The following is a 22,625-nucleotide window of genomic DNA, read 5'->3' on the forward strand; positions in this document are numbered from 1 at the left end:
ACCTACAAGTCTCCCCTTTACAGACATGCCCCCTTTATGCTAATCATATGGTGTTTGGGGCAAAAACCATGCAGTTTTTCTCATTAAGTGCCACTTGGATATTTCTGCATACTGGGGGTCCCTGACACGAATTGCTGAAATTTTGTATCACTGGAAAGCTGACTTGTTGTGGATTCATTGAGCCAGTTTTTATTAATGTGTGATGATGTTAGGCCCCATAGTAGCCATTTCATTGTTGTAACATTTCTTTGTTTTTGTTTTTTAACTTGACCTCACTGTATAGAATAACCTGTTGTGACCTCTAGGATAATCACAGCCTCATGACACTTGTAAAAGTATGTAATTCTTGCAGAAATCTCCAAATTTAAAAAGTTTTTGATACCACAGCATGTATTCCTCTATGGTATCATATAGTATATGGGTATTCCTCAAGGTCCATGTGTTATTAAGTGATTTAGAGGGTTAGTTGACCATTTTATCAATTCTCAAATGGTAAAAGTGGTTAAATGTTGCATCAAATCTGTGTAACAAATGGTATCACTTGTGAGACATCATTTAGAATGGAAATAGCCCTCATATACTCCTATCATAATGTTCTATGTCACATGTAAATGTAAATAGAGGCCTACCGGAAACGCAATGTTTTTTTTTTTTTGTTTTTTTTTACAGATTTATGACTGGAAAAACTTGGCACACATTGCTGAGCTGCAACTCAAATGCATTTTTAGATTCTCTGCTCTCATGTGGTCTACTTCAGTGTGCCATATCCTGTTGACCAGCTATTGCCCCAATCATGTGTTAGCTGAGTTGTGTACTGGCACTCTGAGGTTGTTTTTTAGCACAGATTTGGATGCCCTCTAGTGGTGAACAGTGAAATAACAACTGGTGAGAAATATCACTGCTGCCCCAAGATCCTTTCTCTCCCTCTCTCTGCCTCGGAATCAGAATCAGAGTCAGAGTCACTTTATTATTATTATTATTATTATTATTATTATTATTATTATTATTTGTCTGTCATCTGTCTCTCCTTACTTCTGCCTTTCATGTGCTAAAACTCCACACACTGGGCACTCTGAGAGTGTGTCAGCTGTTGGATTTTGGTCATCCTCTTAGTCTCATTGTTGTGTTTTTTTCCCCCTCTCTCAGGTGACAGATTTTGGCTTTGCCAAACGTGTAAAGGGCCGGACCTGGACACTGTGTGGCACCCCAGAATATCTGGCCCCAGAGATTATTCTCAGCAAGGTAGGCAGCCGTTGTTCACCGTTTTATCTTGTGAACTGTCAGCTGTTTCCCTTTCAAAATAAGATATTCTGAATTTGAACATACAGTGATACCAACTCGTTGCACAAAGTTAAAACAAGGATTAGATTCTATTTGTGTTGGTAGTGAATTCAGCCAGTACAAACTGTATCGCTGGGTGTCTGATCTCGGACTGATACTACAATCCAACCAGCACTGGGGTTTGTGCTGGCTGGATTTGACTTGATATACAGGTGCATCTCAATAAATTAGAATAAGATGGAAAAATCCATTTCCAGTAGTTCAAGTCAAATAGCCCCAACCAAGTTTTGAGTCATATAGATGGACATACTTTTTAGAGGCCAACATTTCCATATTAAACATACTTTTTAAAATTGGTCTTTTGTAATATTATTTTTTTTTAGACTGAATTTTAGGTCTTCATTAAATGTAAGCCATAATCACCATAATTAGAAGAAATTAAATCAATTAAGACATTAGATGTTTCATTATGTGTGTAATGGATCTATATAATGTGTTATTTTCACTTTTTGAATTTAATTTCTGACATAAATAAACCTTTCAATGATATTCTAATTTATTGAGATGCACCTGTAGAGGCTAATTGAAGGTAGGGCTGGGCGATATATCGATATAAAAGATATATCCATATATTTTAAAATGTGATATGGAATTAGACCATATCGCATATATGGATATAGTTCAAATTTGCACTGTCATCCTTGCTCCAGGCAAGCTGCGGCTTTTATTTAAGACAGGTACTCCTGTTGTTATACAGTATTTATGTTCACTTAAATAAACGGTTTAAATAAAACTACTTGTGACATGTCATATTTGGCTTTGACTTTGACTGAGCATTTGCTCTCACTTTGCAATAAAAATATTGGGATATATATTTCGTATATCGATATTCAGCCTAAATACATCGGGATATAACTTTTGGTCCATATTGACCAGCCCTAACTGAAGGTCTCTGTCTGAGCTGCTGTCCGCTCTCTAACTCAGCAAAGTGGTTTCAGTAGTGGGGAGTGAGGCAGGGGACTAGCACTAGCTAGATAATTCTTCTCTCATTTGTGGTCTAATAAAGTGAGAGCGGGGCAAGCAGGGGCTGAACGAGTCAATGTCCTGCATGCAGCTTTGCAATGAAATAACTTTTTTTCCCATTTTAAATAAGTAAGTAAAAAGATAAACTAGAGACTATCCTGTAATGGGATCATGCACCAGCCGTGGTGCCAGATCTGGACAAAGGCCTAGCCCTCTATTTCCATCGCCCTTGCTTGGACCACATATACATGCTCCAACTCAGCCGATATTCTGTCTTAACTACACACCTGTAGAGTTTTGTGACTGTGTCTTGCACAGTTGTGACACCATTGCGGTGACAAATCACAAGTCCTCTACCTCTTCTGTGGTAGTTCCCCCTCTGTAGGTGTCTTCAGGACCACATTTTGCCATGATGACACACACACTCACAAGGTCAAAACAGTAGCAGGCAGCCACATGCTGTCCCGGCTGGTAGTCAATATGTGGCGGTCAGTGTTGTCACTGTGTTGGGCCGCCATTGATAAATCAATGTTCAGGATACACTGACTTTTCCTACAGTACAGTTGATTATTTGAGTCGGCAGAATTGTAACACCTGGTTGCTGTTGCTTAAGACATATTGATTCAACACTTTGATATATTTATGGTTCTACCAGCCAGAGAACATGCATCTAGGCCTAGGGCAGTGATTCCCAACCGGGGGGGCCCGACCCCCCCAGAGGGACATCAAAGATCCACAGGGGGTCATGAAGCCCTCTTCATTTTGAGGGGTGTAATAAATCTAATGTGTTAAATATAGCAGAGTCAGCATTTAATTCATTAGTGTGACAAAAACAACTAAATAAGGGCTACATTAAACGTTTATTCATTTATTTAAATAGAAAAATCACTATAGAAAAGTTTAAAAATAGGCTTTATTGTGAGAATAAGGGCGTGTGTAACATCCCTCCTGCAGTATACACAGAGGTAACCCCTAGCAACAGAAACAGAGAGCTAATGGAAAAATGGCGAAGCGTCAGGGAGACAAGAATGCTGAATATCTCAAAAAGAAAAAGAGAGGGTACCATGAAAGTTACATTGAGTCTGGCTTCATAGAAGCAATGGACAATGGGGGGGAGGGGGTCACCAAAGTTTACAATGTGGGTCCCACAACAAAAAGGTTGGGAACCACTGATCTAGGGGATGTTGATGTTGGACACAAACCATGTGGGAGCATCTATAGAGCACACGCAACTCAGATGTCCTTCAAAACAAAATTCAAACTGAGACTAGAATAATGTGGCCAGAAACCAGCCACATGCTGTTTTTAATTACTGCACTTGACAATGTGTCAGGGGGTTGAAAAAAGTTGTACAAATATTTCACAAGGTTCGACTAGTCAGCCTGCGTACACTGCAGCAATGAAAGTCTAACCCTGCCCTCCTTTTGATCAGAAATTTGCCATTATCTTGGTGAGAACATGCCAAATGGGATTTCATTTGATGCTATTTAAGGGCAACTTGTGATAACAATCACCATGACGCCTTTATTGATAGAAATGTGCTCATTGACAGTATAAAATCACAAAATATTTTGTCTAATTCATTACTGCCATTAACATGCTGTGTATAACAACAATATTTCTCCCTTAAAAACATTAGATGGGGTGCACAGATGTGGAAAAATCTGTTACAACTGGAGGATTGGATTAATTAAATTAATTATAAAACAGATGGCTCGAATCAAGCAATCTGATTGGTTGTTAGCTGTGGTATAAATCCTGTATACCACGGCTATGACGTCCAATTCCTTGTCACAATTCTATAGCACTCTGCTTTCATCTTTTATACGAGGTGCTTGGGACTTCCTGCCAGCCAATTAAAGAGACTGTCATTACTAAGCAAGCAAAACAGCTTGTGCGGCAGTCTCTTTAATCACCCATTAGTATCAAACTGGTTTTCGAGCATACAAAATGGAAACATTTATGGTCAACTTCGACCCCCGTGGTGGCCTAAATATGGACTAAATAAATGGAGAGATACCCTCCGAAAATCTGTATCCTTTCAGTTTTTGTCTGTGTATAAGTGAAGTGTCTCGACTTTCTCCCAGTTCAGCACCGTGGACAGCGCCGAGCAGCGGCAACTTGCCATCGTTCCTTATATGATCACATGTGACAAATTGTAATTTACTCAGCTATATATGCTGAGTCTCTGATGCTATGTTTTGGGGACACTGTCTCTTTAAGGTAGCGCACCTGTTTTGGTTGGTTGCAAATGAATGAATATAGGACACGCCGCAGCGCTGTTGAAGTGAGGAATCGGCTTTGAAACTTAATTTATCGCAATTTCCACAGTGGTGAACCTGACGTTTTTCTACTTGAACGCGTTCCAGAGACATAAGGAACTGCAATGGCGACTAACGATGTTTCTCTCAAGCTCCCGGAGTTCTGGGAATCGTCTGCTTCAGCTTGGTTTGTTCAGACCAAGACACAGTTCGCGCTGCAAGAGATTAGCACGGCCAACACCAAGTACTACTACGTAGTCGGCCCCCAAACATTACTGATTGAATGATAACACAGACAATCAGGTTATGAGGTGGATTGACTGCAGGGATAAAGCTAAACCTCTAGCCTATGTTAGGATAAACTAGCAGGGCAGAAACAAGAAAGAATATTCCATAACAACCACCGGCTCGGAGGTCCTATTTCTTTGTAAGAACAATGCTTTATGGATAATCTTTGTTATTAGACACTGTTTGAATTTGAAATTGTCCATCACTTTAATATTGCCATAGTTGGTAACCGTTTTATAAAAGCAATAGCTCATGGTATGTGGTATGTTGGGATTATGCCACGGCCTGTTGTGAGCTATTGCTTAAATATATCCTTGTCTCTCTACCTACTTTCCTCCTTCTTTGTTGCATCCACCAGGGTTATAACAAGGCAGTAGACTGGTGGGCGCTGGGCGTACTCGTCTATGAGATGGCAGCAGGGTACCCGCCATTCTTCGCTGACCAGCCCATTCAAATCTATGAAAAGATCGTTTCAGGGAAGGTGAGTCTCCCTCTGATTAACACATTATCTGTAACACCCCTTATCAACCATATGTCTGACATGTTTCAGTTTATATTTAGTGCGGCTCATTTTTTGGGATTAAACAAAAATGTTGGAATTACTCCTATGTACTTAACATAATATGCTAGAAAAGGCTACACGGCGGTGTAGTGGTTAGCACTCTTGTCTCACAGCAAGAGGGTCGACTCCGGCCTGTGGCTCTTCTGTGTGGAGGTTGCCTGTTCTCTCTGTGTCGGCGTGGGCTCTCTCCGGGTCATCCGGCTTCCCCCACAGTCCAAAAACATGCAGTTTAGGTTTAATTAGTGACTCTAAATTGTCCGTAGGTGTGAATATGAATACGTGAGTAGTTGTCTGTCTTTATGTGAGTCCAGGATGTGCCCGAATAGTAAAATGTATCACTTCTTCAGGCCACCACATGAGGCAGTAGTGGATTGGACACAGAGTTCGTTTCTTGCAGCAGCGGGATAAATCTGGGTGGGGAAAGTGACTGAGCAGCATTCTCCCCTACCCTCGTTTAAACCACTGAGGTTTCCCAGGACAGGCCTGTGTGAATCTGTGTTGCTGATTATCATTGGGGCATTCCTGAAAAAGACAGCATTGCTCTCAGCCATGTATCCCTGCTACAGTAATGGTTGGGGGGAAAAAACGTCCTTTGTGCAGGTCAACTTTACAAAACATGTTTTGGCCATAACTCAAGGTACTGATAGATACTGGCATCGGTAAATCATAATGTTGCGCAAAAAACACCATTACTTTTTCTGATTGATCGCCAACCATCGTTAACTGATCATTAGTGAAGGGACAACGAAGCTTCATGAAGCATTGCTTTATTTACAGAGCCCAAGAGATTTTGCTCTTTGTTTAACAAAGGGCTGAAAACACACTCAATTACCATTGCTGAAACCTTTTTTTTAAAGCCAAGACCACCATCTAGTGGGGTCAAAAAATAAAGCAAATGCTCCCTTCATTACTGATCATTGACCGTAACCCAGTACCAGACAAGCAGGCAACTTGGTGCGAGTGCCTGTCTGTACCTTCTACTTTCTACATCTGCTGACAGTTGCGGACATATGCTGGTCACGCTGCCCATGTGACCAGCATGCATGTGTTGTCTCCACCACTAATTTAGCTAGAGGTAATTCTAGTTCCAATATAGTTATTTGTCATTCCACTCACTCACACCTTGGAAATGACTAGTTTAAGAAGACGAACCATCAGTTACTCTTTCAATACAGGTGTATTTTAAATTGCAAGGTAAACATAATCTGTGTCTCAAAACTTAACTGCTGCTTCATTCTTTTTCTTATCTTCTGTCTCAGGTGCGTTTCCCATCTCACTTCAGTTCAGACCTGAAGGACCTCCTGAGGAACCTGCTACAGGTGAAAGCAAACTTCTCAGTCATTCTCATGTGAAGCCATTTGCTTCACTGTGTGGTTAATAGAATGCAAAACTGAGGAAAATGAATGGGTATTGTCCTCAGGTGGATCTAACAAAACGTTACGGGAACCTCAAGAACGGGGTCAACGACATCAAAGGACACAAATGGTTTGCAACCACTGACTGGATTGCCATCTACCAGAAAAAGGTAAGTGTGTCTGTGTGTGTCATATACTGTGTAAAAAGACTTGCATTTTGACTGTCGGTCTGAGTCAGAAGTAATTAGTAGTGACCATATTTAGATGAGAGAAAGGCGCTAACTCTAAATCTAGCTGTGTGGTTAACTTGTTGCAACAGGCTTAACAACAATAAAACAAAATATACTTTCTTGAAAAACGAATGGCCTTGTAGTAAAACAGGGAGACCTTTTTAAGCCAAAAAATGTTACAATAAACTTTCGGGAACTGAAACCAAGACATTAGACTAAAGCCGTTTTATGTAAACTTAAACGTGGGGCTCTGTGGGAATAGACTTGCTCTTGGAGCCAGCCTCAAGTGGCCATTCAAGGAACTGCAGTTTTTGGCACTTCCGTGCTGGCTTCCCTTTTCCCTTGATGTGTATATACTGCGTGATGCATTTACTTCCCTTTGTAAAGTTCGCTTCTCAACTGGTGCTTTTAATTGTCTTCAGGTGGAAGCTCCCTTCGTCCCCAAGTTCAAAGGACCAGGCGACACCAGCAACTTTGACGACTATGAGGAGGAGGAGATACGTGTCTCCTTCACTGAGAAATGTGCCAAGGAGTTTGCGGAGTTCTAGAGTTAGAGAGCGAGAGAGGAAGAGAGAAGGAAGTAGGGAGAGTCAAAGGTAGGCTGGTCAAGTGGGAGACGTAAGGAGAGAGTACTGTCTCCTGTCCAATCACAAGCACCAGCTACAAAAAAAGAGGGAAAAAATGGGATAGAGAAGGGAAAAAGAGCAAGGAGACTGATAACCAGCAGTGTTGCCTTTTCTGTTGCGTTTCTGTATTTTATTTATTATTCTGTCTTATTTATGGATCCCTTTATAATGAAGGTGTGCTTCAGAGTCATGGGTGTTGGGAACCCCACTTATTTAGAGTTGCCTCTATACGTTTTCACTCAAGATCTTCCCTCCTTTTTTTTTATTATTTCATTCATCATTTACTCACTTTCACAGAGAAATCAGTCAGTCTGTTTTAATCTCCTGCAGTCTGTTGGTCATAACATGAAGCCTGTTGGGTCGTACAAGTCGAGGTCTCAGTCTGCACAAAAGTTTCTTAAGTTTAAACTGATAACCGGCTAACGTGTTTTTTCTCTGATGAGCAAGAGAAGTGAACATTTAAATGAACCGCACTCATATGCACTTAAAAAACCTTTATGTTTTGCAGTTATTTTTCCTTTACATATTCAAACCGTTGCTGTTTCATATCGTAAACGGCGTCCGTCAAGTCACCGGTATGATTGGCCAATAGAAAAACATAAAGATGATGCGTTGTGTGCTCAAACAGGATTCAATCAAAGACAGATGACCCTTAAGGGGGAAAAGTCAGTTATGTTTACTGTGTAACTCCATCGATACTTCTTATCATTGTTAGCATAGCCAGGCTTTGTGCACTCAATTTTTAAATGTTACTAGATACTAGTGGCTCCAATGATATCATGTCACGCTAACAAACACGGACATTTGGATAAGGGAAAGTTAATATCTCAGTTTTAATGATGTTGTGGAGGAACAACGTAACATAATGGTATCTCAGGTTTGAACATATCACTTAATAAGACATGTTATCAACATAAAGCATTACTATTAGCAGGTGAAGAAGCTGTGTGAGACACCCGATACATATTTGGGAATTTAAAGTTCTGGTAGCCACTAAGAGGAACTTAGGGGAATATTAAGACTTTCGGTTAGTGTACTCCAGATTTCCCCTTTCAGAAGATTTGGTTTTCTTAACTCAGCAACTCCTAAAAGCACTCACTGTCTCTGCTCAGAGCTCACTTTCTAGTCAAGTTGATGTTGCATTTTAAATAAACCATTTGGCCTTTGCCAAAAACAACTAAAGGAGATCATCTGAGGCTATTTCAGTTTCTGGCTGGTGGTCACTGTAGCACTTTGACCAGTCATTGAGCCATAGTGTGCTTTATGGTCTGTTATAGAAACCCCAACATTCAGCCCCCTCCTCTTATCAACCACTCCATGTGACAGCAACTCTGTTCCATTTTTTGTGTTTACATGCACAGTTTTGTTTGGGCTGCAACTAATATTTATTTTGTTTTTTATTTTATTTATTTTAATCGTTTAGTCTATAAAATGTCAGAAAATAGTGAAAAAAATGTCCATCCCAGCTGCTCAGAGTCCAAGCTGGTGTCTTTAAATGTCTTGCTTTTCAAAGATTTTCAGTTTATCATGATATAAATCATAGAATAGTAGGAAATCTTCATATTTGAGGGCCTAAAAACAGAATTTTTGTGTCAAGAATTACTTAAAAATAGTTGACAATTATTTTTCTGTCCATCAATAAAACGATTAGTCGACTAATTGTTGCAGCTCTAAAGGTATTTTTTCATGTGGTGATGATGTAAAGATGACTCCATTGAACAAGGTAGAGCACCCCGAGTGGATTATGGCTAGTAATTAGTGAAGACAGAAATTATCTTAGTTCACAGAATACAAGCTGCCAGTTTAAAGTGCAGGACACATAGCACTTCAGGTGATTAATGCCTTGGTAGCTACTGAGCTACGATGGCAAAGTACTTATGTAATGCCCAAAATGGTGGTCAGTGTAGGATTTGGTCATTCATAATTTATGAAATAATACAAAGTGACATTAATGTTGTTTTCAAACATTCAAATGCCTTCTTCATAGCTGTATTTTAATGTGCCACCATAATGAAGATATTCTATTTTGCTTCAAACAGGCACTCTGGTTTTTCTTTGATCGCTTTAAAATCCAGATATTTTTTGATTCACACAAGTCCTTTCTCTCCAAAACCGTTCAGATATGGAAAATACAACATGCCTTTTCTCAGAGATAAACAGCTGTAATGTGTAATTGTGTGTGTATGTCAAGTGACACACAATCACACAGTAATGTGGAATTATATTTTAACACAGATATTAGCCCAGTGTCCATAGCCGGATTAACCAGCTCCACCATTCCTCCCACTCTCTGTACATTGTGTACATTATCACTCTGCTGGAATATTACATGGCCCCAGGCTGACTGTGCGGTAATTTGATTTAAACACAAATTCATTTAGGAATATGCACCATGTAAGCACAGCATTAGCTGTATTAATGTAGGTCTTAAAGGGTAACTGTTTAATTTTTGCACTTCTATGAAACCTGCAAGAGACTTACAACAGATATGCTCACTGATGCTGTGTTAACATTGTATGGGATGGATGATAGAGATGGAAAAGATGTCTCATGTCGACTTGCGATTGTCGACACCATCTGACAACTTTTCAGAGGTCTCGAGATGAGAGGCAGGATCTTTAAGGGACAGTTCGGACCAACATTTTTTTTGGTGGAGATGTCAGCTAGATAGAACTCTGTGTCAGGTGCTCAAAGCGCCACAAACATAAATTTTAAAAACAACATTTCTCTGCAGAAGTCATGACCTTGTTACTCAAGATGACCCACAGAGCTTGTTGTGAGCAGTTTCATCTACACCACCGATTCCAGTAAAGTTGGTTAAAACTTGATAAAACAGAATGTAATCTTTTTCTAACCCTGTGTGACATATATTCCATTGAAAACTGTTCAATAGATTTAACTTCTTAAAATCCACCTTCCTAGGGGGCAGGGGCAGAAACTTGTGTTTTACAAAATGTTTTTACAAAACCTCATACATGTATTTTGGCCTTACAGTTCTTCTGCTCCAAGCTTTGGCTCAAATGTTGTTGGTTTTTCTGATCCTAGCCCTTCCCCTATACCTAAACCTACCCATACAGGTGGGATTTAAGAAGTTAATGTTCAAACTGATAGACATTTGTGTTTGTAATTATCATCTCTGAATTCAATGCATTCTGTTTTTATTTACATTTTACACAGCTTCTTTGGAGTTGGGGTTGTTGAAACTGTTTGACTCAGAATTGGATTAATTCGCTCTGATAACATTTGAAAGGTCTAGGAGAGCCATTTTATTCCGATTCAAGTTAGTGGAGCGCACAACCGGAAGTCGCCTGCTCGGCCGTCCAAAGTCTCTACTGCATTTGTTCTAGGTGGGACATGGGCCCATAGATGTGGAACACCTGTGCAATTTTTCACATGGAAGTCCAACTTATTTGGCTTCATGTGCCACTGAGTGACTTCCATAGTTCTCTTTATGCATCCATGTGGACGAGAAGCCCATGCGTGTGACAGTTCGACATGTACAATTTAATGGCGTCCTCCTCGGCTGGCCTGTAATGTTAGCTAGCTCAGGTGAACTAAGATTATCAAACTATTCCTTCTGTGCAGTGATAGAGTTGGCGGCAGTAGTTCAGCAGTCAGAAAATAGACCAAACACGAGACGGCTCACAGTTCTATCGATTATCTTGAGGAACTGGGTCATGATTTTTAGGAAGAGTATTTGAGCACCACAAGCAGAGTGCCATTTAGTTCTACTATATTTGAGAGAAGGCAGAATCTCTACAGCCGATATCTCCAAAACTCGGAAACTCACATCAAAACAATCTGACTGATAAAGACAACTTTGTGGCAAAAGGAAAAATATATATTTTTAATTTCAGGGTGAACTGTCCCTTTAAGTTTCTTCATAGTGTATGTTGGTATTGTGCATAAGTAATGTATAAACAAAGTTCATGTTATGAGTTTACCACAAATCGACTGCCACAGTGAACCTGGGGATTTGGGAATTGGGGCAGATGCCCTCTTTACCCAGTTGCTAATCCAGCCTCGCCAGTTTCTGGTAAACAGGCTCTTTCTTTCAAAGAAATTAGTCACATAAAAGGCAACTAACTTGTGACCAAAAGGGTCCACGCCCTCCCCTTACTATCTGTACTTTTTCATATTCTTTTTTTGTCATTGAGAGGGGTGAAACAGCTGAAAATCATTTCATTGATCAATCTGGAGTCAATATCATATGATAGATGTGGCAAAAGCTGCAAGGGAGATACACACTATAGTTATCAGCTGGCTTATTGGTCAATTTACGAACCTTTATTATTATTATAATTATTATTATTATTACATTGTTGTAAACCACTTGTTGAGACTTCACATTCGCTGTATTTCCTCCATGTCAAGTTTAATGTTGACTATATCATCATGGACAAAATGTTTGAAGTTATAATACAATATTATTCCGTGTCTCCTCGATGTTTTTTGCAGTGATACAACTTCCTCTCGATGCAGGCACAATGCTGGTACATACTGTCGCACTTTTTAGGGAAATGAGACCCCAATGTAAACCATGTTAACCCCCGCCACACACACACACACACACACACACACACACATACGCGCACACACACACACGCACACACACACAAACACACACACACACACACACACACTGCAAAGGGAAGCGTCTGAAGTCACGGGAACAGTGACATAAAAACACGAAGTGTAATATTTTGCAACATAAGTATCATTCCAATAAAGTTTTACTTGTAAAATTCTACTGAACTTGTGTGTTTATTTGATACTTCAGCTACTGCAACTCTCTGAAAGAGTAGAGATGTGATGAGAAGTGTATATGAGGATTTCTTTTAAATGTAGTGTGTGTGAGTGTTGTAGCCTGGAGGTCAGACATCCATCACTGCTGCCTGATGCGGAATGGAGCCGTCATCCAGCCATCTGTTGACCGCCCGGCTCAGTCTGATTCGCCACAACACTCAGCTGAATCCTCTGCTCGCTGTTTTGACTGCACGTTGGTGTTTCTGCGTGTTCAAATCACATGTTATAAACTGCGGATCGAGACTGCGAACAAAGAACACAGCTTCGATGAGCTGAAAGCAAGCCAAGTCCACCTTAAATGCCATTTGCGTGTGTGCTGGAGAGCTAGGCGCCATCTTCGGTCCACCTTAAGCGCACAATGTGGCCAACGAACGAAAGCGTACCAGCCAGGCTTCCGTCCTCATTCTCCAGCCGGGGATCGCACTCTGGCTTCCCAGCTTTGACACAGCGTCACTTGTGAAACAGCAGAGAGGGGCGAAAACAGACGCACCCGGGCCAAACCCCATCCGCACCAGCAGGAGAAGATGTCCGAGCCCAATAAGTACCGGGAGTGGATCCTGGAAACAATCGACTCCCTCCGCTCGAGGAAAGCCCGTCCGGATCTGGAGAGGATTTGTCGAATGGTCCGAAGACGACACGGGTCAGACCCGGACCGAACCAGGACAGAACTGGAAAAACTGATTCAAGAGCAGACGGTGCTCAAAGTTAGCTACAAGGGCTCAATATCATACAGAAACGCGGCGAAGGTGCAGAGGAAAAGCAGAAAGAAGAGTGAGTTTACGGCCGCTGGCAGCAGCAGCGCGGAGGCAGTGAGGGAGCGGACCAAACACGACCATCTGAACAACAACGGCGACAGTGCGCACAGCTTCACCGACCAGGAGGAGGGAGAGGAGGACTCGGAGCCCAGCCCAGATCCCAACACTCAAACACCAGCCAGCTGCGCCGACAAGAAGCTCAAGCCTGCTTCCTCCAGCCCAAGTAGCGGAAACGGGTGCCTCAGTTGTGGCGCAACAACGGGCTGCGCTGTCGGGAGCGGCTGCAAAGAGGAGAAAGCAAGTGCACTGAGAGACAAGGGATTAGGACAGCAGGGAGCGGGGGACTGCCCGTCGCCCGGTCTCAGTCACAAAACAAACGCACACGACGGCGGCGATGCCAGCAGGTTAACACCGAGCAAAGCTGATGCAGTTCTTGGGGAGAAAGAGCTGTCCGGAGATGACACCCACAACAAAACTTGCTCCGGGAGCGTTAACAACCTCCCGCAACAACAGAGACTGAAGCCAGCTTCTCAGCCCCTCAAGCCCAAACTTCGAGTCGGAGCAGGGGGCACCAAAACAGCGGGGAACCACGCCAACTCCGACCTGGGCGACAGATTGGTGGCTTCTGTTCGCAGCCTGTCCGAGCGCAGCATCCGAGGGGGGTCCTCCGCCGCGACCAGAGGCCACATGAAGCCGCTCGGACTGAAGGAGATTTTGGGCTATCTGAGCAGCCAGGAGCGGCTGTCGGAGGAGAAGCTGACCCGAGGCAAAGTCAAAGTGGTGATGGAGAGAGAGGTGGCGAGGGGCAGGCTGCGCAGGACCCGCTGCGGGAACATTACTCTTCCTCTGAGGAGGATGGTGGTGGAGGAGCCGACGGCTGAGAGACTTATAAAGAGCGCACTGCAGGACAAGCACACCGTGAAGAAGGTGGGTACTGCTAACTTAATATTTCCTACACGTCCCGGTTGTAGCCTACAGGGCGCCGAAGAACGCTAAATTAATGATCATACACGGCAAGAGACGCGCTCGGCTTCCCTCGCCAAATATTTCTCTTCCTTGTTCGATGTGTTTACGTGTTTGATGAGATTTCACACATTTAGGCACATCAATTGTTGTTTCTGTTATTGTCAGACCGTGCCTGTGTTGTCCCCTGTCGCCTCGGTTAATAATATGTGTGTGTGGCTCTGCTTCCTGCACAAAAGGTGCGGGGGACATGCAGGAGCAGACGGCTCCGGAGCGGCTTCCCCCGGCTCCTCGGGATGAGCGCGCACACCTACAAAGAGCGTCTCTGCATGGCGCGAGCACGAGCCGCTCCTGTTGTCGCTGCCACATCACTACTTGGGGGTCAATAACAAATTTTCGCCCTCTTTACTCTTTACTTTAGCTGCGCAGAGCAGTGTCTGGGGCCTGCCGCGCAGGCGGTGTCTGTCTAAACTTGAGACGTGCCGCTGCCGCTGTCATGTGGGCGCTGCTCTGTCGCGCAGGCCGGCGGAGGATTCAGCGTCGTTTTTGTGTTTGTAAGCACATATATACGTGAACATGTTTAGCGAGGTGCGTTTCTGACCCCGTAGCTTTGTTTTTCTCCTCGCATCTCCCCCGTTTCGTGCCTCATTAAATCCTTTGTATGATTTCTGACAGCACCCTCTCCTCCCCTGTGGGTGCACACTTGAGTAGGCTACAGTAGGCGGCTATCGTTATTTCTCCAAGTGGGAGGTATTTGTCATCTTTCCGCCTGTAGACTCACTATGATATATGAAGCTCTGATCAGGTCCAGTGAGTGCAGCCTGAATGAGAACTTCGCTCAAACTCAGGTGTTGCCCATCACTGGTGGACTGAGGGGTGGGGTCCGGGGGGCGATCGCCCTAATGTTCAAAAAGAAAAGAACGCAGTGTGCCCTCATAGATGCCCCTGTGGTTAACAAGATCTGCAACCTAAAAGACAGAATAGGTCATTTGTCATTACCATCCATGACGACCCATAGGATCATTTGTCAAAACGATCCATTTGAGCGTAGTTTTCTGAAACAGCATGCATATCATTACACATGTAAACGGGCATTGAATTTAGGCTACAAAACCACTGATCTAGGTTTAAGGCAAAACATTTTGTGATAAGGTGACAATTTAAACAGTAAATAAATGTACATAAATGCCAGAAGTAGTTATGAGGGTGACATGATTACCGAAACTGACATAGTTACATAAAAACTTGCCCAAAGCGTGAGTCACGGAAGTTCTGTGATGTTTAAATCACATGGGAGACTGACATGGTTCTCCTGGGTGAAAGTCCGACGTTTGAACGACCCATCCGACCTGCCCCGAGTGTGAATTCTGGCATCTAAACTTAAGCTTTGCCGTCAATCATTACTACTATGCCCCCTAGACTCGAGGACAGTCTTAAACGAAAATAAGAGTTGTATTCTGCTGCCTGTACAAACAACCTATATGGTCGTTTGTCAGGGGAGACCAGCCTCCTGTGGTAGATAAAACATGATAGATTCCCTCCAGGGGGCCCTTTCAGTGGCCCTGGTGCCCCACCGCATACAGCAGGTGGCCTTTTTATTATATTTGGCCCCTGCCAATCAAGCATCCTGAGTCAGCCAGTGTTGCCCATTCATGTCAGATTAAAGCTGCTACTGGATATAGCCACTTCACTCCCTTTATTTAAATGGAGACATTTTTTGATACAACTTCAGGCTTTTATCTCTTGTTGCAGCCGCCGTCCCCCTCTCTCCAGGAGCATGAGCCGATGGAAGCAGCCAGTGAAGAAGAGGATCGGGAGGAGGAAGAGGAGGAGGTGGAGGAGGAGGATCCCCGGAGTTCTGATGAGGAGGGAGGACTATCCCCAGTAGCCATGACAACCGACCCAGAGCTCATTGAGAAAACCACAGAAGAAGCTGAGATCCAGGCAGCATTGAAGCAGGAGAGCCTCCACCAGCAGCAGCACAGTGCTAAAGGTGTGTGTGTGTGTGTGTGTGTGTGTGTGTGTGTGTGTGCAGCAGGATGGGCTGATTAAAGCTCCTAATGATCACCATCATGGCTGTTACTACTGCCTCACCTGAGTGGTTATTTTTATTCTAGTTTTGCCTTTTTAAATGGAATTCTGACTTTAGTGCTTTTGTTTAAAAATGTGTTATAATTTAATAATTTTGACTTTATTAATGATTATCTAAATATTAATATTGGTTTTCTTTGTTTTGTTTTGTCATTTTTAATGTGATGGTTTTGATGCGATGGTGATCAGACGGTACACTAAACAGACAGTGAATTGCATAAAATCGGTATCACTGTAAAGCTGAGACTCTTGTGGATTCAATGATGTTTATTCATGTGTGATAATGTTCGTCTCAGTAGTAGCCACAGTGAGAGCATTTCCTTATTGTATAAAATGAGCTGCTGTGACCCTGAGTATAATCACAGCCTCATGAAAATTTACAACCACAAACTAGAGACCTTGAGGATTCAGAGGACGTGCAGCTTTCAAAAACGAGTTACGGCATGGATTTTTTTTAATGTTGTTTCAAAGGTCTTGGTCTATTGATACTTAATGTGGGTTCGACCATTTTTTTTCCCATACTGGCTGAAACAACTTTTGGTACATAGTTCAGCAGGGAAATGGACTTCATAAAGCCATACATTCATGCTCTGAACACTTATACACCTTAAAAAGGTTTTATTTAACTGATTCATTAAGTAGTTTTTATTAGAAATTTATAACCAGAACACCTTGACACACAATGCTGAGCTGTATCTCAAATTTATCTTCACATTCACAGCCTAAGATGATGTCCATCACTATGTGGCATTTATTGTTGACCTGCTATCTCCCCCTAAATCTACTGCCCACAACCCCCAATTCTCAAGGAATGGGGGCAGAATTACAAAAAAAAACAAAATTTTCCAAAAAAAACAAACCATTTAAATACATTTTTATATAAATATATATATATTTTTAATTATCAACTGTAAATTTTTGGTACTATTACTGTCACTATTAATGATAATATTTTTTAGATTTATCAAGTATCAATAATTAAATACCTTTTCAATACCACTTGTTTAAAATGACAAGATTGATGTATATGAAGTAACAAAGGTATAAAAAATAAATACATTCTACAGTTACATTTTCAACCCAATTCAATGTAGATGAAACAACAGAGAAGAAAATCAGCTGTGAGTTGGTGTGTGTTCACTGACTTTCTGTACCAGCACTGTTGAGAGGTTGTCAATTAAAAAGAGGAAAGGGGACTTTTTTTCTGTGGTGTCGAAAGAGGCACTGAGTATTGTTGTTTTTTGGTAGTAATTTATTGTTGTTAAGAATTATAATAATAATAACATAGGAAATGTCTAGTCTTTAATCCTTTCTCTTCCACTCTCTTGTCTGGGCTTGGCCTCTGGTCTTTCAGAGATGTGCGGTCTTGATTCCCTCACCAGGACGCCGCGTCCACCTGTTCAGGGAGCGTCCCTGTCACAATGTAACAACACACACTCAGAGGAGAAGGCAGCCGTCCCTGATCGCCAACATATGGAGGCAAAAGTAAGTGTAAGTATGAGCATCTGTCTTGTTGGTTTTTATTGTTGGAAGATGAGGTCAGAATTACTCATCTCTCTACTAACGTCTAAACCGTGGGTCTCAAACCTGCGGCCCGCGGGCCAATTGCGGCCCTCGCGACGGCACTTTACCGTGTTGTGAGTGGAAGGTCCCTTTAATTACTTTTTTTGGTAATTTTGTGTCTTTTTTGGTAATTTTGTGTCTTTTTTTAAAATAATTATGTCATTTTTAAATAATTTTGTGTCTTTTTTTAGTAATTTTGTGTCTTTAAAATAATTTTGTGTCTTTTTTGGTAATCCTGTGTATTTTTTTGTCATTTTGTGTCTTTTTTGTCATTTTGTGTCTTTTTTTAGTAATTTTGTGTATTTTTTTTGGTCATTTTGTGTCTTTTTTAAGTTTTTTCTTTTTTTTTTTTTTCATTTTGTGTCTTTTTTTGGTCATTTTGATACTGCCTCCAGCGGCCCCCAGGTAATTTGAGTTTGAGACCCCTGGCCTAAACTAACTGTCTGTAAAACAGTGAATTGCATTACAAAGAAAACACAACCGGCACCACCAGTGGTCAATAACTCAACAGGGTACCTCTACATGAAGATGAAATATCAATGATATCAGTGAAAATGCATTGTTCTGTGACATATGTGATAGCAGATTTTACAAATATGTGTTAACCCCAGCTCATGAAGCCAGTACATTTGTGTGTCGTATCACCATCATCAATAATTTGGATGATTTAGCATTAAACTCGATGTATGTTTCTGTCTCCTGGTGAAGGTCCGGCTGTCTGCTGCACTGGATTTACTTTCTGTTATTTATTTGAGCTTCTGAATTCTCACTATGAATCTTGCCCTTGTTTCTCAGGCAAATGAAAATACTACTCCTATTGTCCACAGCATGTACACTCCATTTGGTTAAAATGCCACAGTACAGTGCTTCACCCTCGATAGATGGTGCAAAAATGAGTGTCCAAAATCTCAGTTCACTCTCAGTTCATAGAGAAAATGATAAAGTGTGTAAAGAGTGATTTAAAACACAGAAATATGTTTGTTCTTGGTTAAAATAGATTAGATTAGATTAAATTAGATTAGATTAGATTAGATTAGATTAGATTCAACTTTATTGTCATTGAACAGAGTAACAAGTACTAGGACAACGAAATTACCATCAACCCGTCCGTACATATACATAAACATACATACAATATGACAAATGGGTGGACAGGACAGGAAGACAGGGATGGAAGAAAAGAGATACAGCATAACATGAGGAGAGGGGAGCAACATAAACCAAAGACAAATAAATCTGATTGACAAAGAGCTGTGACACAGTTTACGTCCACCTCACGGACAAGGTTTTAAATCAATAACAACCTTGGAAACCATCAGCTATTGTCTGATGATGATTTAGCCTCTGGGGCCATGGGCTGTTAATTCTGGGGTTCAGATGTGGCCAGCATATTTTTCAGAAAATAATGATTCAATGTTTGTAGGCCCACAAGCAACTTGAGAAGATTGGAGTTGGTATTGAAAGACAGATTTTTTTTCACAAGACGTTGGTTTGGCTAAATTAGCTCAGCTAAGAAAAAGCTAAATCTTAATCAGACAATAGCTGATGGGTTCAGAGGTTGCATGCCGGTTAATGTGTTCCACCTCTTTTGCTCTCCACACAAACTTTGTGTTTTAATGATGCTTTTTGACACAGCCAGCTCCTCTTATCCACAAATTTAGGTGGAGGTCGTAACAAAGTGATGCTTTCAACATGATTTTTCCTCTGGCACTGTCTGCTGTGACTTTGACTTCATCCAGGGAGCAGAAATATTGTTTTTTTGTTGTGCTCATGTATATATGTTCTCATTTGACCCCTCACTTCTCTCTACCTACAGAATCAGATGCAGCATGACAGAATCAACCACACCCCCTCAGCCTTTAACAGTGAGTTCTGCTTTACAGATTATCTCAAAATGTGGCTTTAGTGGCTAGTGGTGATGACAGGTAATCAGACTGTACTTCATTTTTCCCATCGTAGGCTCGGAGTCTAAGACAGAGGTCGGAGTGTCGTCCTGCCTGCTCACACCCACTGCTTCCCCGAGAGACTCTGGCATGTGTGAGGAACGAGGGATGAACGGAGGAGTCAGCAGTGGAGGGTGAGTACAGCAGCGAGGCTGGAGACACTTGGATCTGTTACAAAGTCCATCTTAGTGAAGATACATTCTCACTTCACTGTAATCTGGTTAATTTCCATTGCTGTATCCAATAAATCACCATCAGGATTAGCATGTGTTCACCATATTGTGCAGTCCAAGTCCAAGTCCTTTCCCTCATTGTAATACCTTAAAGGGATAGTTTTGTTTTCTTGAAGTGGTCTTGTATGAGAAGCTTATCCATAGTCAGCATGTTATCTACAGTAGACGGCGGTGGGCACACCTCCAGTTTGGAGAAGGAGAACAGACATGGAAGCTGGTATTAACATGGAAGCACAGTATTAGTTTAAGCGTTTGTTATATTATGAATACTTTCAGTGTTTTTCATTGCCATCTGGCAGCCTTTTCTGACAGGGAACTGAAGCCATTCCTCTCTTCAAAGCCACCAGACTGCACCGACAAAAACAGTAATTTTACCTCGCAGAACACAGGAGTTGCTGATCGAGGTGCTGAGTTGATTGTTCAGTTTGTTTGTGTTGTTGTGTGACTTTGTAGTTTTAAAGGGTTAGTTTAGGGTCACACCATGACACAAGAAACTATTCCTTTAAACCTGCAATAACTGATTTTTGTGGCCACTTGGGGGCGACGTAAACAAGTTGCTTTAAAGTTGACTAGTGCAGTGCCTGTAGGAAGTATGCATTCGTTAGCATGCTAATCGTGAGATATTACGCAGTATGCTGCACTAAAAGCACATTAACATAAACCCAATTAGCTGATTTACTATATTGCATGTTAGTATCTCATATCAAATGATTATGGGCTAAGCAACAAGAATGTTATCCCTGAATTACATAGTAATGCAACATAAGAAGTGAAAGCTAAATCTCCGCTTAGCATGCTAATCGCAAATAACAAAATTTGCACATTACATGCAGACCACTACAACGTCTGCAACTCCATAAAACACTTACTTTTCATAAGGTACGCACACCATCCAGCACATACACATTGAACATTGATATTTGCTGGAAACCTTCGTGCGATGCACAAGCCACATACAAAATCTTACGGTCAGCAAGATATGCCCTAGACACACACACACACACACTTCTTGCTTTATAGATGTAGCAAACTTGTTAGCAGGCAGCTGCTTTCACCTCCTGCAGGGTTTGTAATGGGCCAACTGCCCTTTTCCTCATCTCTCTAGGTTTATGAAGTCAGAGGGGGCCAGTGGGAGCCCGGTGGACTGGACGGTGTCTGATGTGGTCAGTTATTTCACAGCAGCAGGTTTCCCTGAGCAGGCTACTGCTTTCAGGACCCAGGTGAGCCAGTAACCCACTTTAACAACCACTAGAGGCCACTAGAGACAGGATTAATGGCTGCACTTCAAACTTTAACAGTTGTAACCTACATCTGCCTACCCGCATTGCTTTGTTCTCTTCATCAGGAAATCGATGGCAAGTCTCTTCTCCTCATGCAACGTAACGATGTTTTGACTGGCCTGTCAATCAGACTTGGCCCTGCCCTCAAGATCTATGAGCGTCATGTAAAGGTTCTGCAGAAAACACACTTTGAGGATGACGACTGTTAACAACAGTAATACACACAGGCACACTGTTGTGTCTGTATCTACATATAGCTCAAGTAATCCTATCAAAATGTATGCATGACTTTTCATCTCATGTCGAACAGCACACACACACACACACACACACACACACACACACACCTCTGTCTCCCTCATTCTGGCCCTCTCCTGCTCTGGTCCAGGAACGACAAACTGACAAAATGAGACTGAACAACTTTCCTTGACAGTAAGGATTTTATACCAAACAGAGTGCAAATGTTGGAGGGAGAAAGTAGACTCACATAAGTTTAGCTTTTTTTTTTTTTTTTTTACAATGATCAAGCACTTTGCAATTTCTTGACTAAACTGTGCAAATGGTTTGTTTATAAACTGTTATTTTGTGCTGAATTGTATGCACATTTTAAAAGAGGTTGTGATTCTTCTGTGTGGAAGTAAATTTCCTTTTGTTTTTTTAAGGCTTTGATGCGAGGGTTTCTCCCTTGTGGGTGCGTGTTTGTCATTGTACACATGCTTTATGTGTGTGGAGGCATGACAGAGCATGTTGGATCGATCAGATTGAGAACATTCCTTAAACTGGAGTGGATGGTTGTGATGCTGACGTGTCATATACCTGGCCTATGTGTCAGGATAAACTCCGGTGCAGGGTTTGCGGCCTTGTGCAAACGGCCGTTTGTCAAAGCAATAAGCTGATATTCCCCCGAGGTGTTTGAGAGGTTGTTGGATTTTGTCAGCTCGCAGATTGACAGATGGTTGATTTTGTGTAACTTAATGTTTTAGATAATTGAAAATGTATGAGCCTATGCATCACCACATCAGGTGCCAGTTTCACAAAGACAGACTCTGAATGTGGCTTAGATCAAATCAGTCAGACTCCAGATGGACATCACAAGTTGTCTAGTTCTTCAATATCTTAAACATACATTTTCTACCGCTCGTGATATCACAATTAAAACATTGACAAAAGACGGAGCAGCTTCTCCTAGTTAGGATTCCTTCAGTGTTCATCATTCAGGATGTTTTTACCAGGAGCCGAATTATCCACAGAGGTCTCCTCACCTCCAAAACAAATGGACCAGGTGATTAAAACTGCTAAAAACACTAAAAAATTAGTTTTATGTTAAAAATCTGCATTTTTCTGATGTTGTTCGGCACATCGGCA

General features: G+C 41.8%; 2 protein-coding genes across 3 annotated transcripts in view; both read left to right on the forward strand.

Moving 5' to 3' along the window:
• Positions 1-12,063, forward strand: part of prkacab (protein kinase, cAMP-dependent, catalytic, alpha, genome duplicate b) — a 28,473-nt gene extending 16,410 nt beyond the window's left edge. The window contains exons 7-11 of the mRNA XM_059335773.1: positions 1,147-1,242; positions 5,212-5,334; positions 6,675-6,734; positions 6,836-6,940; positions 7,423-12,063. Of these exons, the coding sequence (XP_059191756.1) occupies positions 1,147-1,242; positions 5,212-5,334; positions 6,675-6,734; positions 6,836-6,940; positions 7,423-7,548 (510 nt within the window). The 3' untranslated portion in view covers positions 7,549-12,063. The remainder of the gene's footprint in view (positions 1-1,146; positions 1,243-5,211; positions 5,335-6,674; positions 6,735-6,835; positions 6,941-7,422) is intronic.
• An 893-nt stretch (positions 12,064-12,956) lies between these two features.
• On the forward strand, positions 12,957-21,522 carry samd1b (sterile alpha motif domain containing 1b). Of its 2 annotated transcripts, none has more exons than XM_059335753.1 (7): positions 12,957-14,114; positions 15,903-16,143; positions 17,596-17,732; positions 19,621-19,669; positions 19,764-19,881; positions 21,086-21,200; positions 21,326-21,522. In XM_059335753.1, the coding sequence occupies exons 1-7, from the start codon at positions 12,957-12,959 to the stop codon at positions 21,467-21,469; spliced, it is 1,962 nt and encodes a 653-aa protein (XP_059191736.1). In that variant the 3' UTR covers positions 21,470-21,522. The 2 variants fall into 2 exon arrangements, with proteins under 2 accessions (XP_059191736.1, XP_059191746.1); XM_059335763.1 differs by having other exon boundaries at positions 17,596-17,726.
• The last annotated feature ends 1,103 nt before the right edge of the window (positions 21,523-22,625 follow it).

The sequence above is a fragment of the Centropristis striata genome, chromosome 1 (genome assembly GCF_030273125.1).
Source record: "Centropristis striata isolate RG_2023a ecotype Rhode Island chromosome 1, C.striata_1.0, whole genome shotgun sequence".
Lineage (NCBI taxonomy): Eukaryota > Metazoa > Chordata > Actinopteri > Perciformes > Serranidae > Centropristis > Centropristis striata.

Bases quoted from the DNA above. Each gene is read 5' to 3' on its own strand.
- samd1b (XM_059335753.1), top strand. From the start codon at position 12,957: ATGTCCGAGCCCAATAAGTACCGGGAGTGGATCCTGGAAACAATCGAC. The intron at 16,144-17,595 runs GTGTGTGTGTGT...CTGGTCTTTCAG, and splicing joins GCAGCAGCACAGTGCTAAAG to AGATGTGCGGTCTTGATTCC. The intron at 17,733-19,620 runs GTAAGTATGAGC...CTCTACCTACAG, and splicing joins ATATGGAGGCAAAAGTAAGT to AATCAGATGCAGCATGACAG.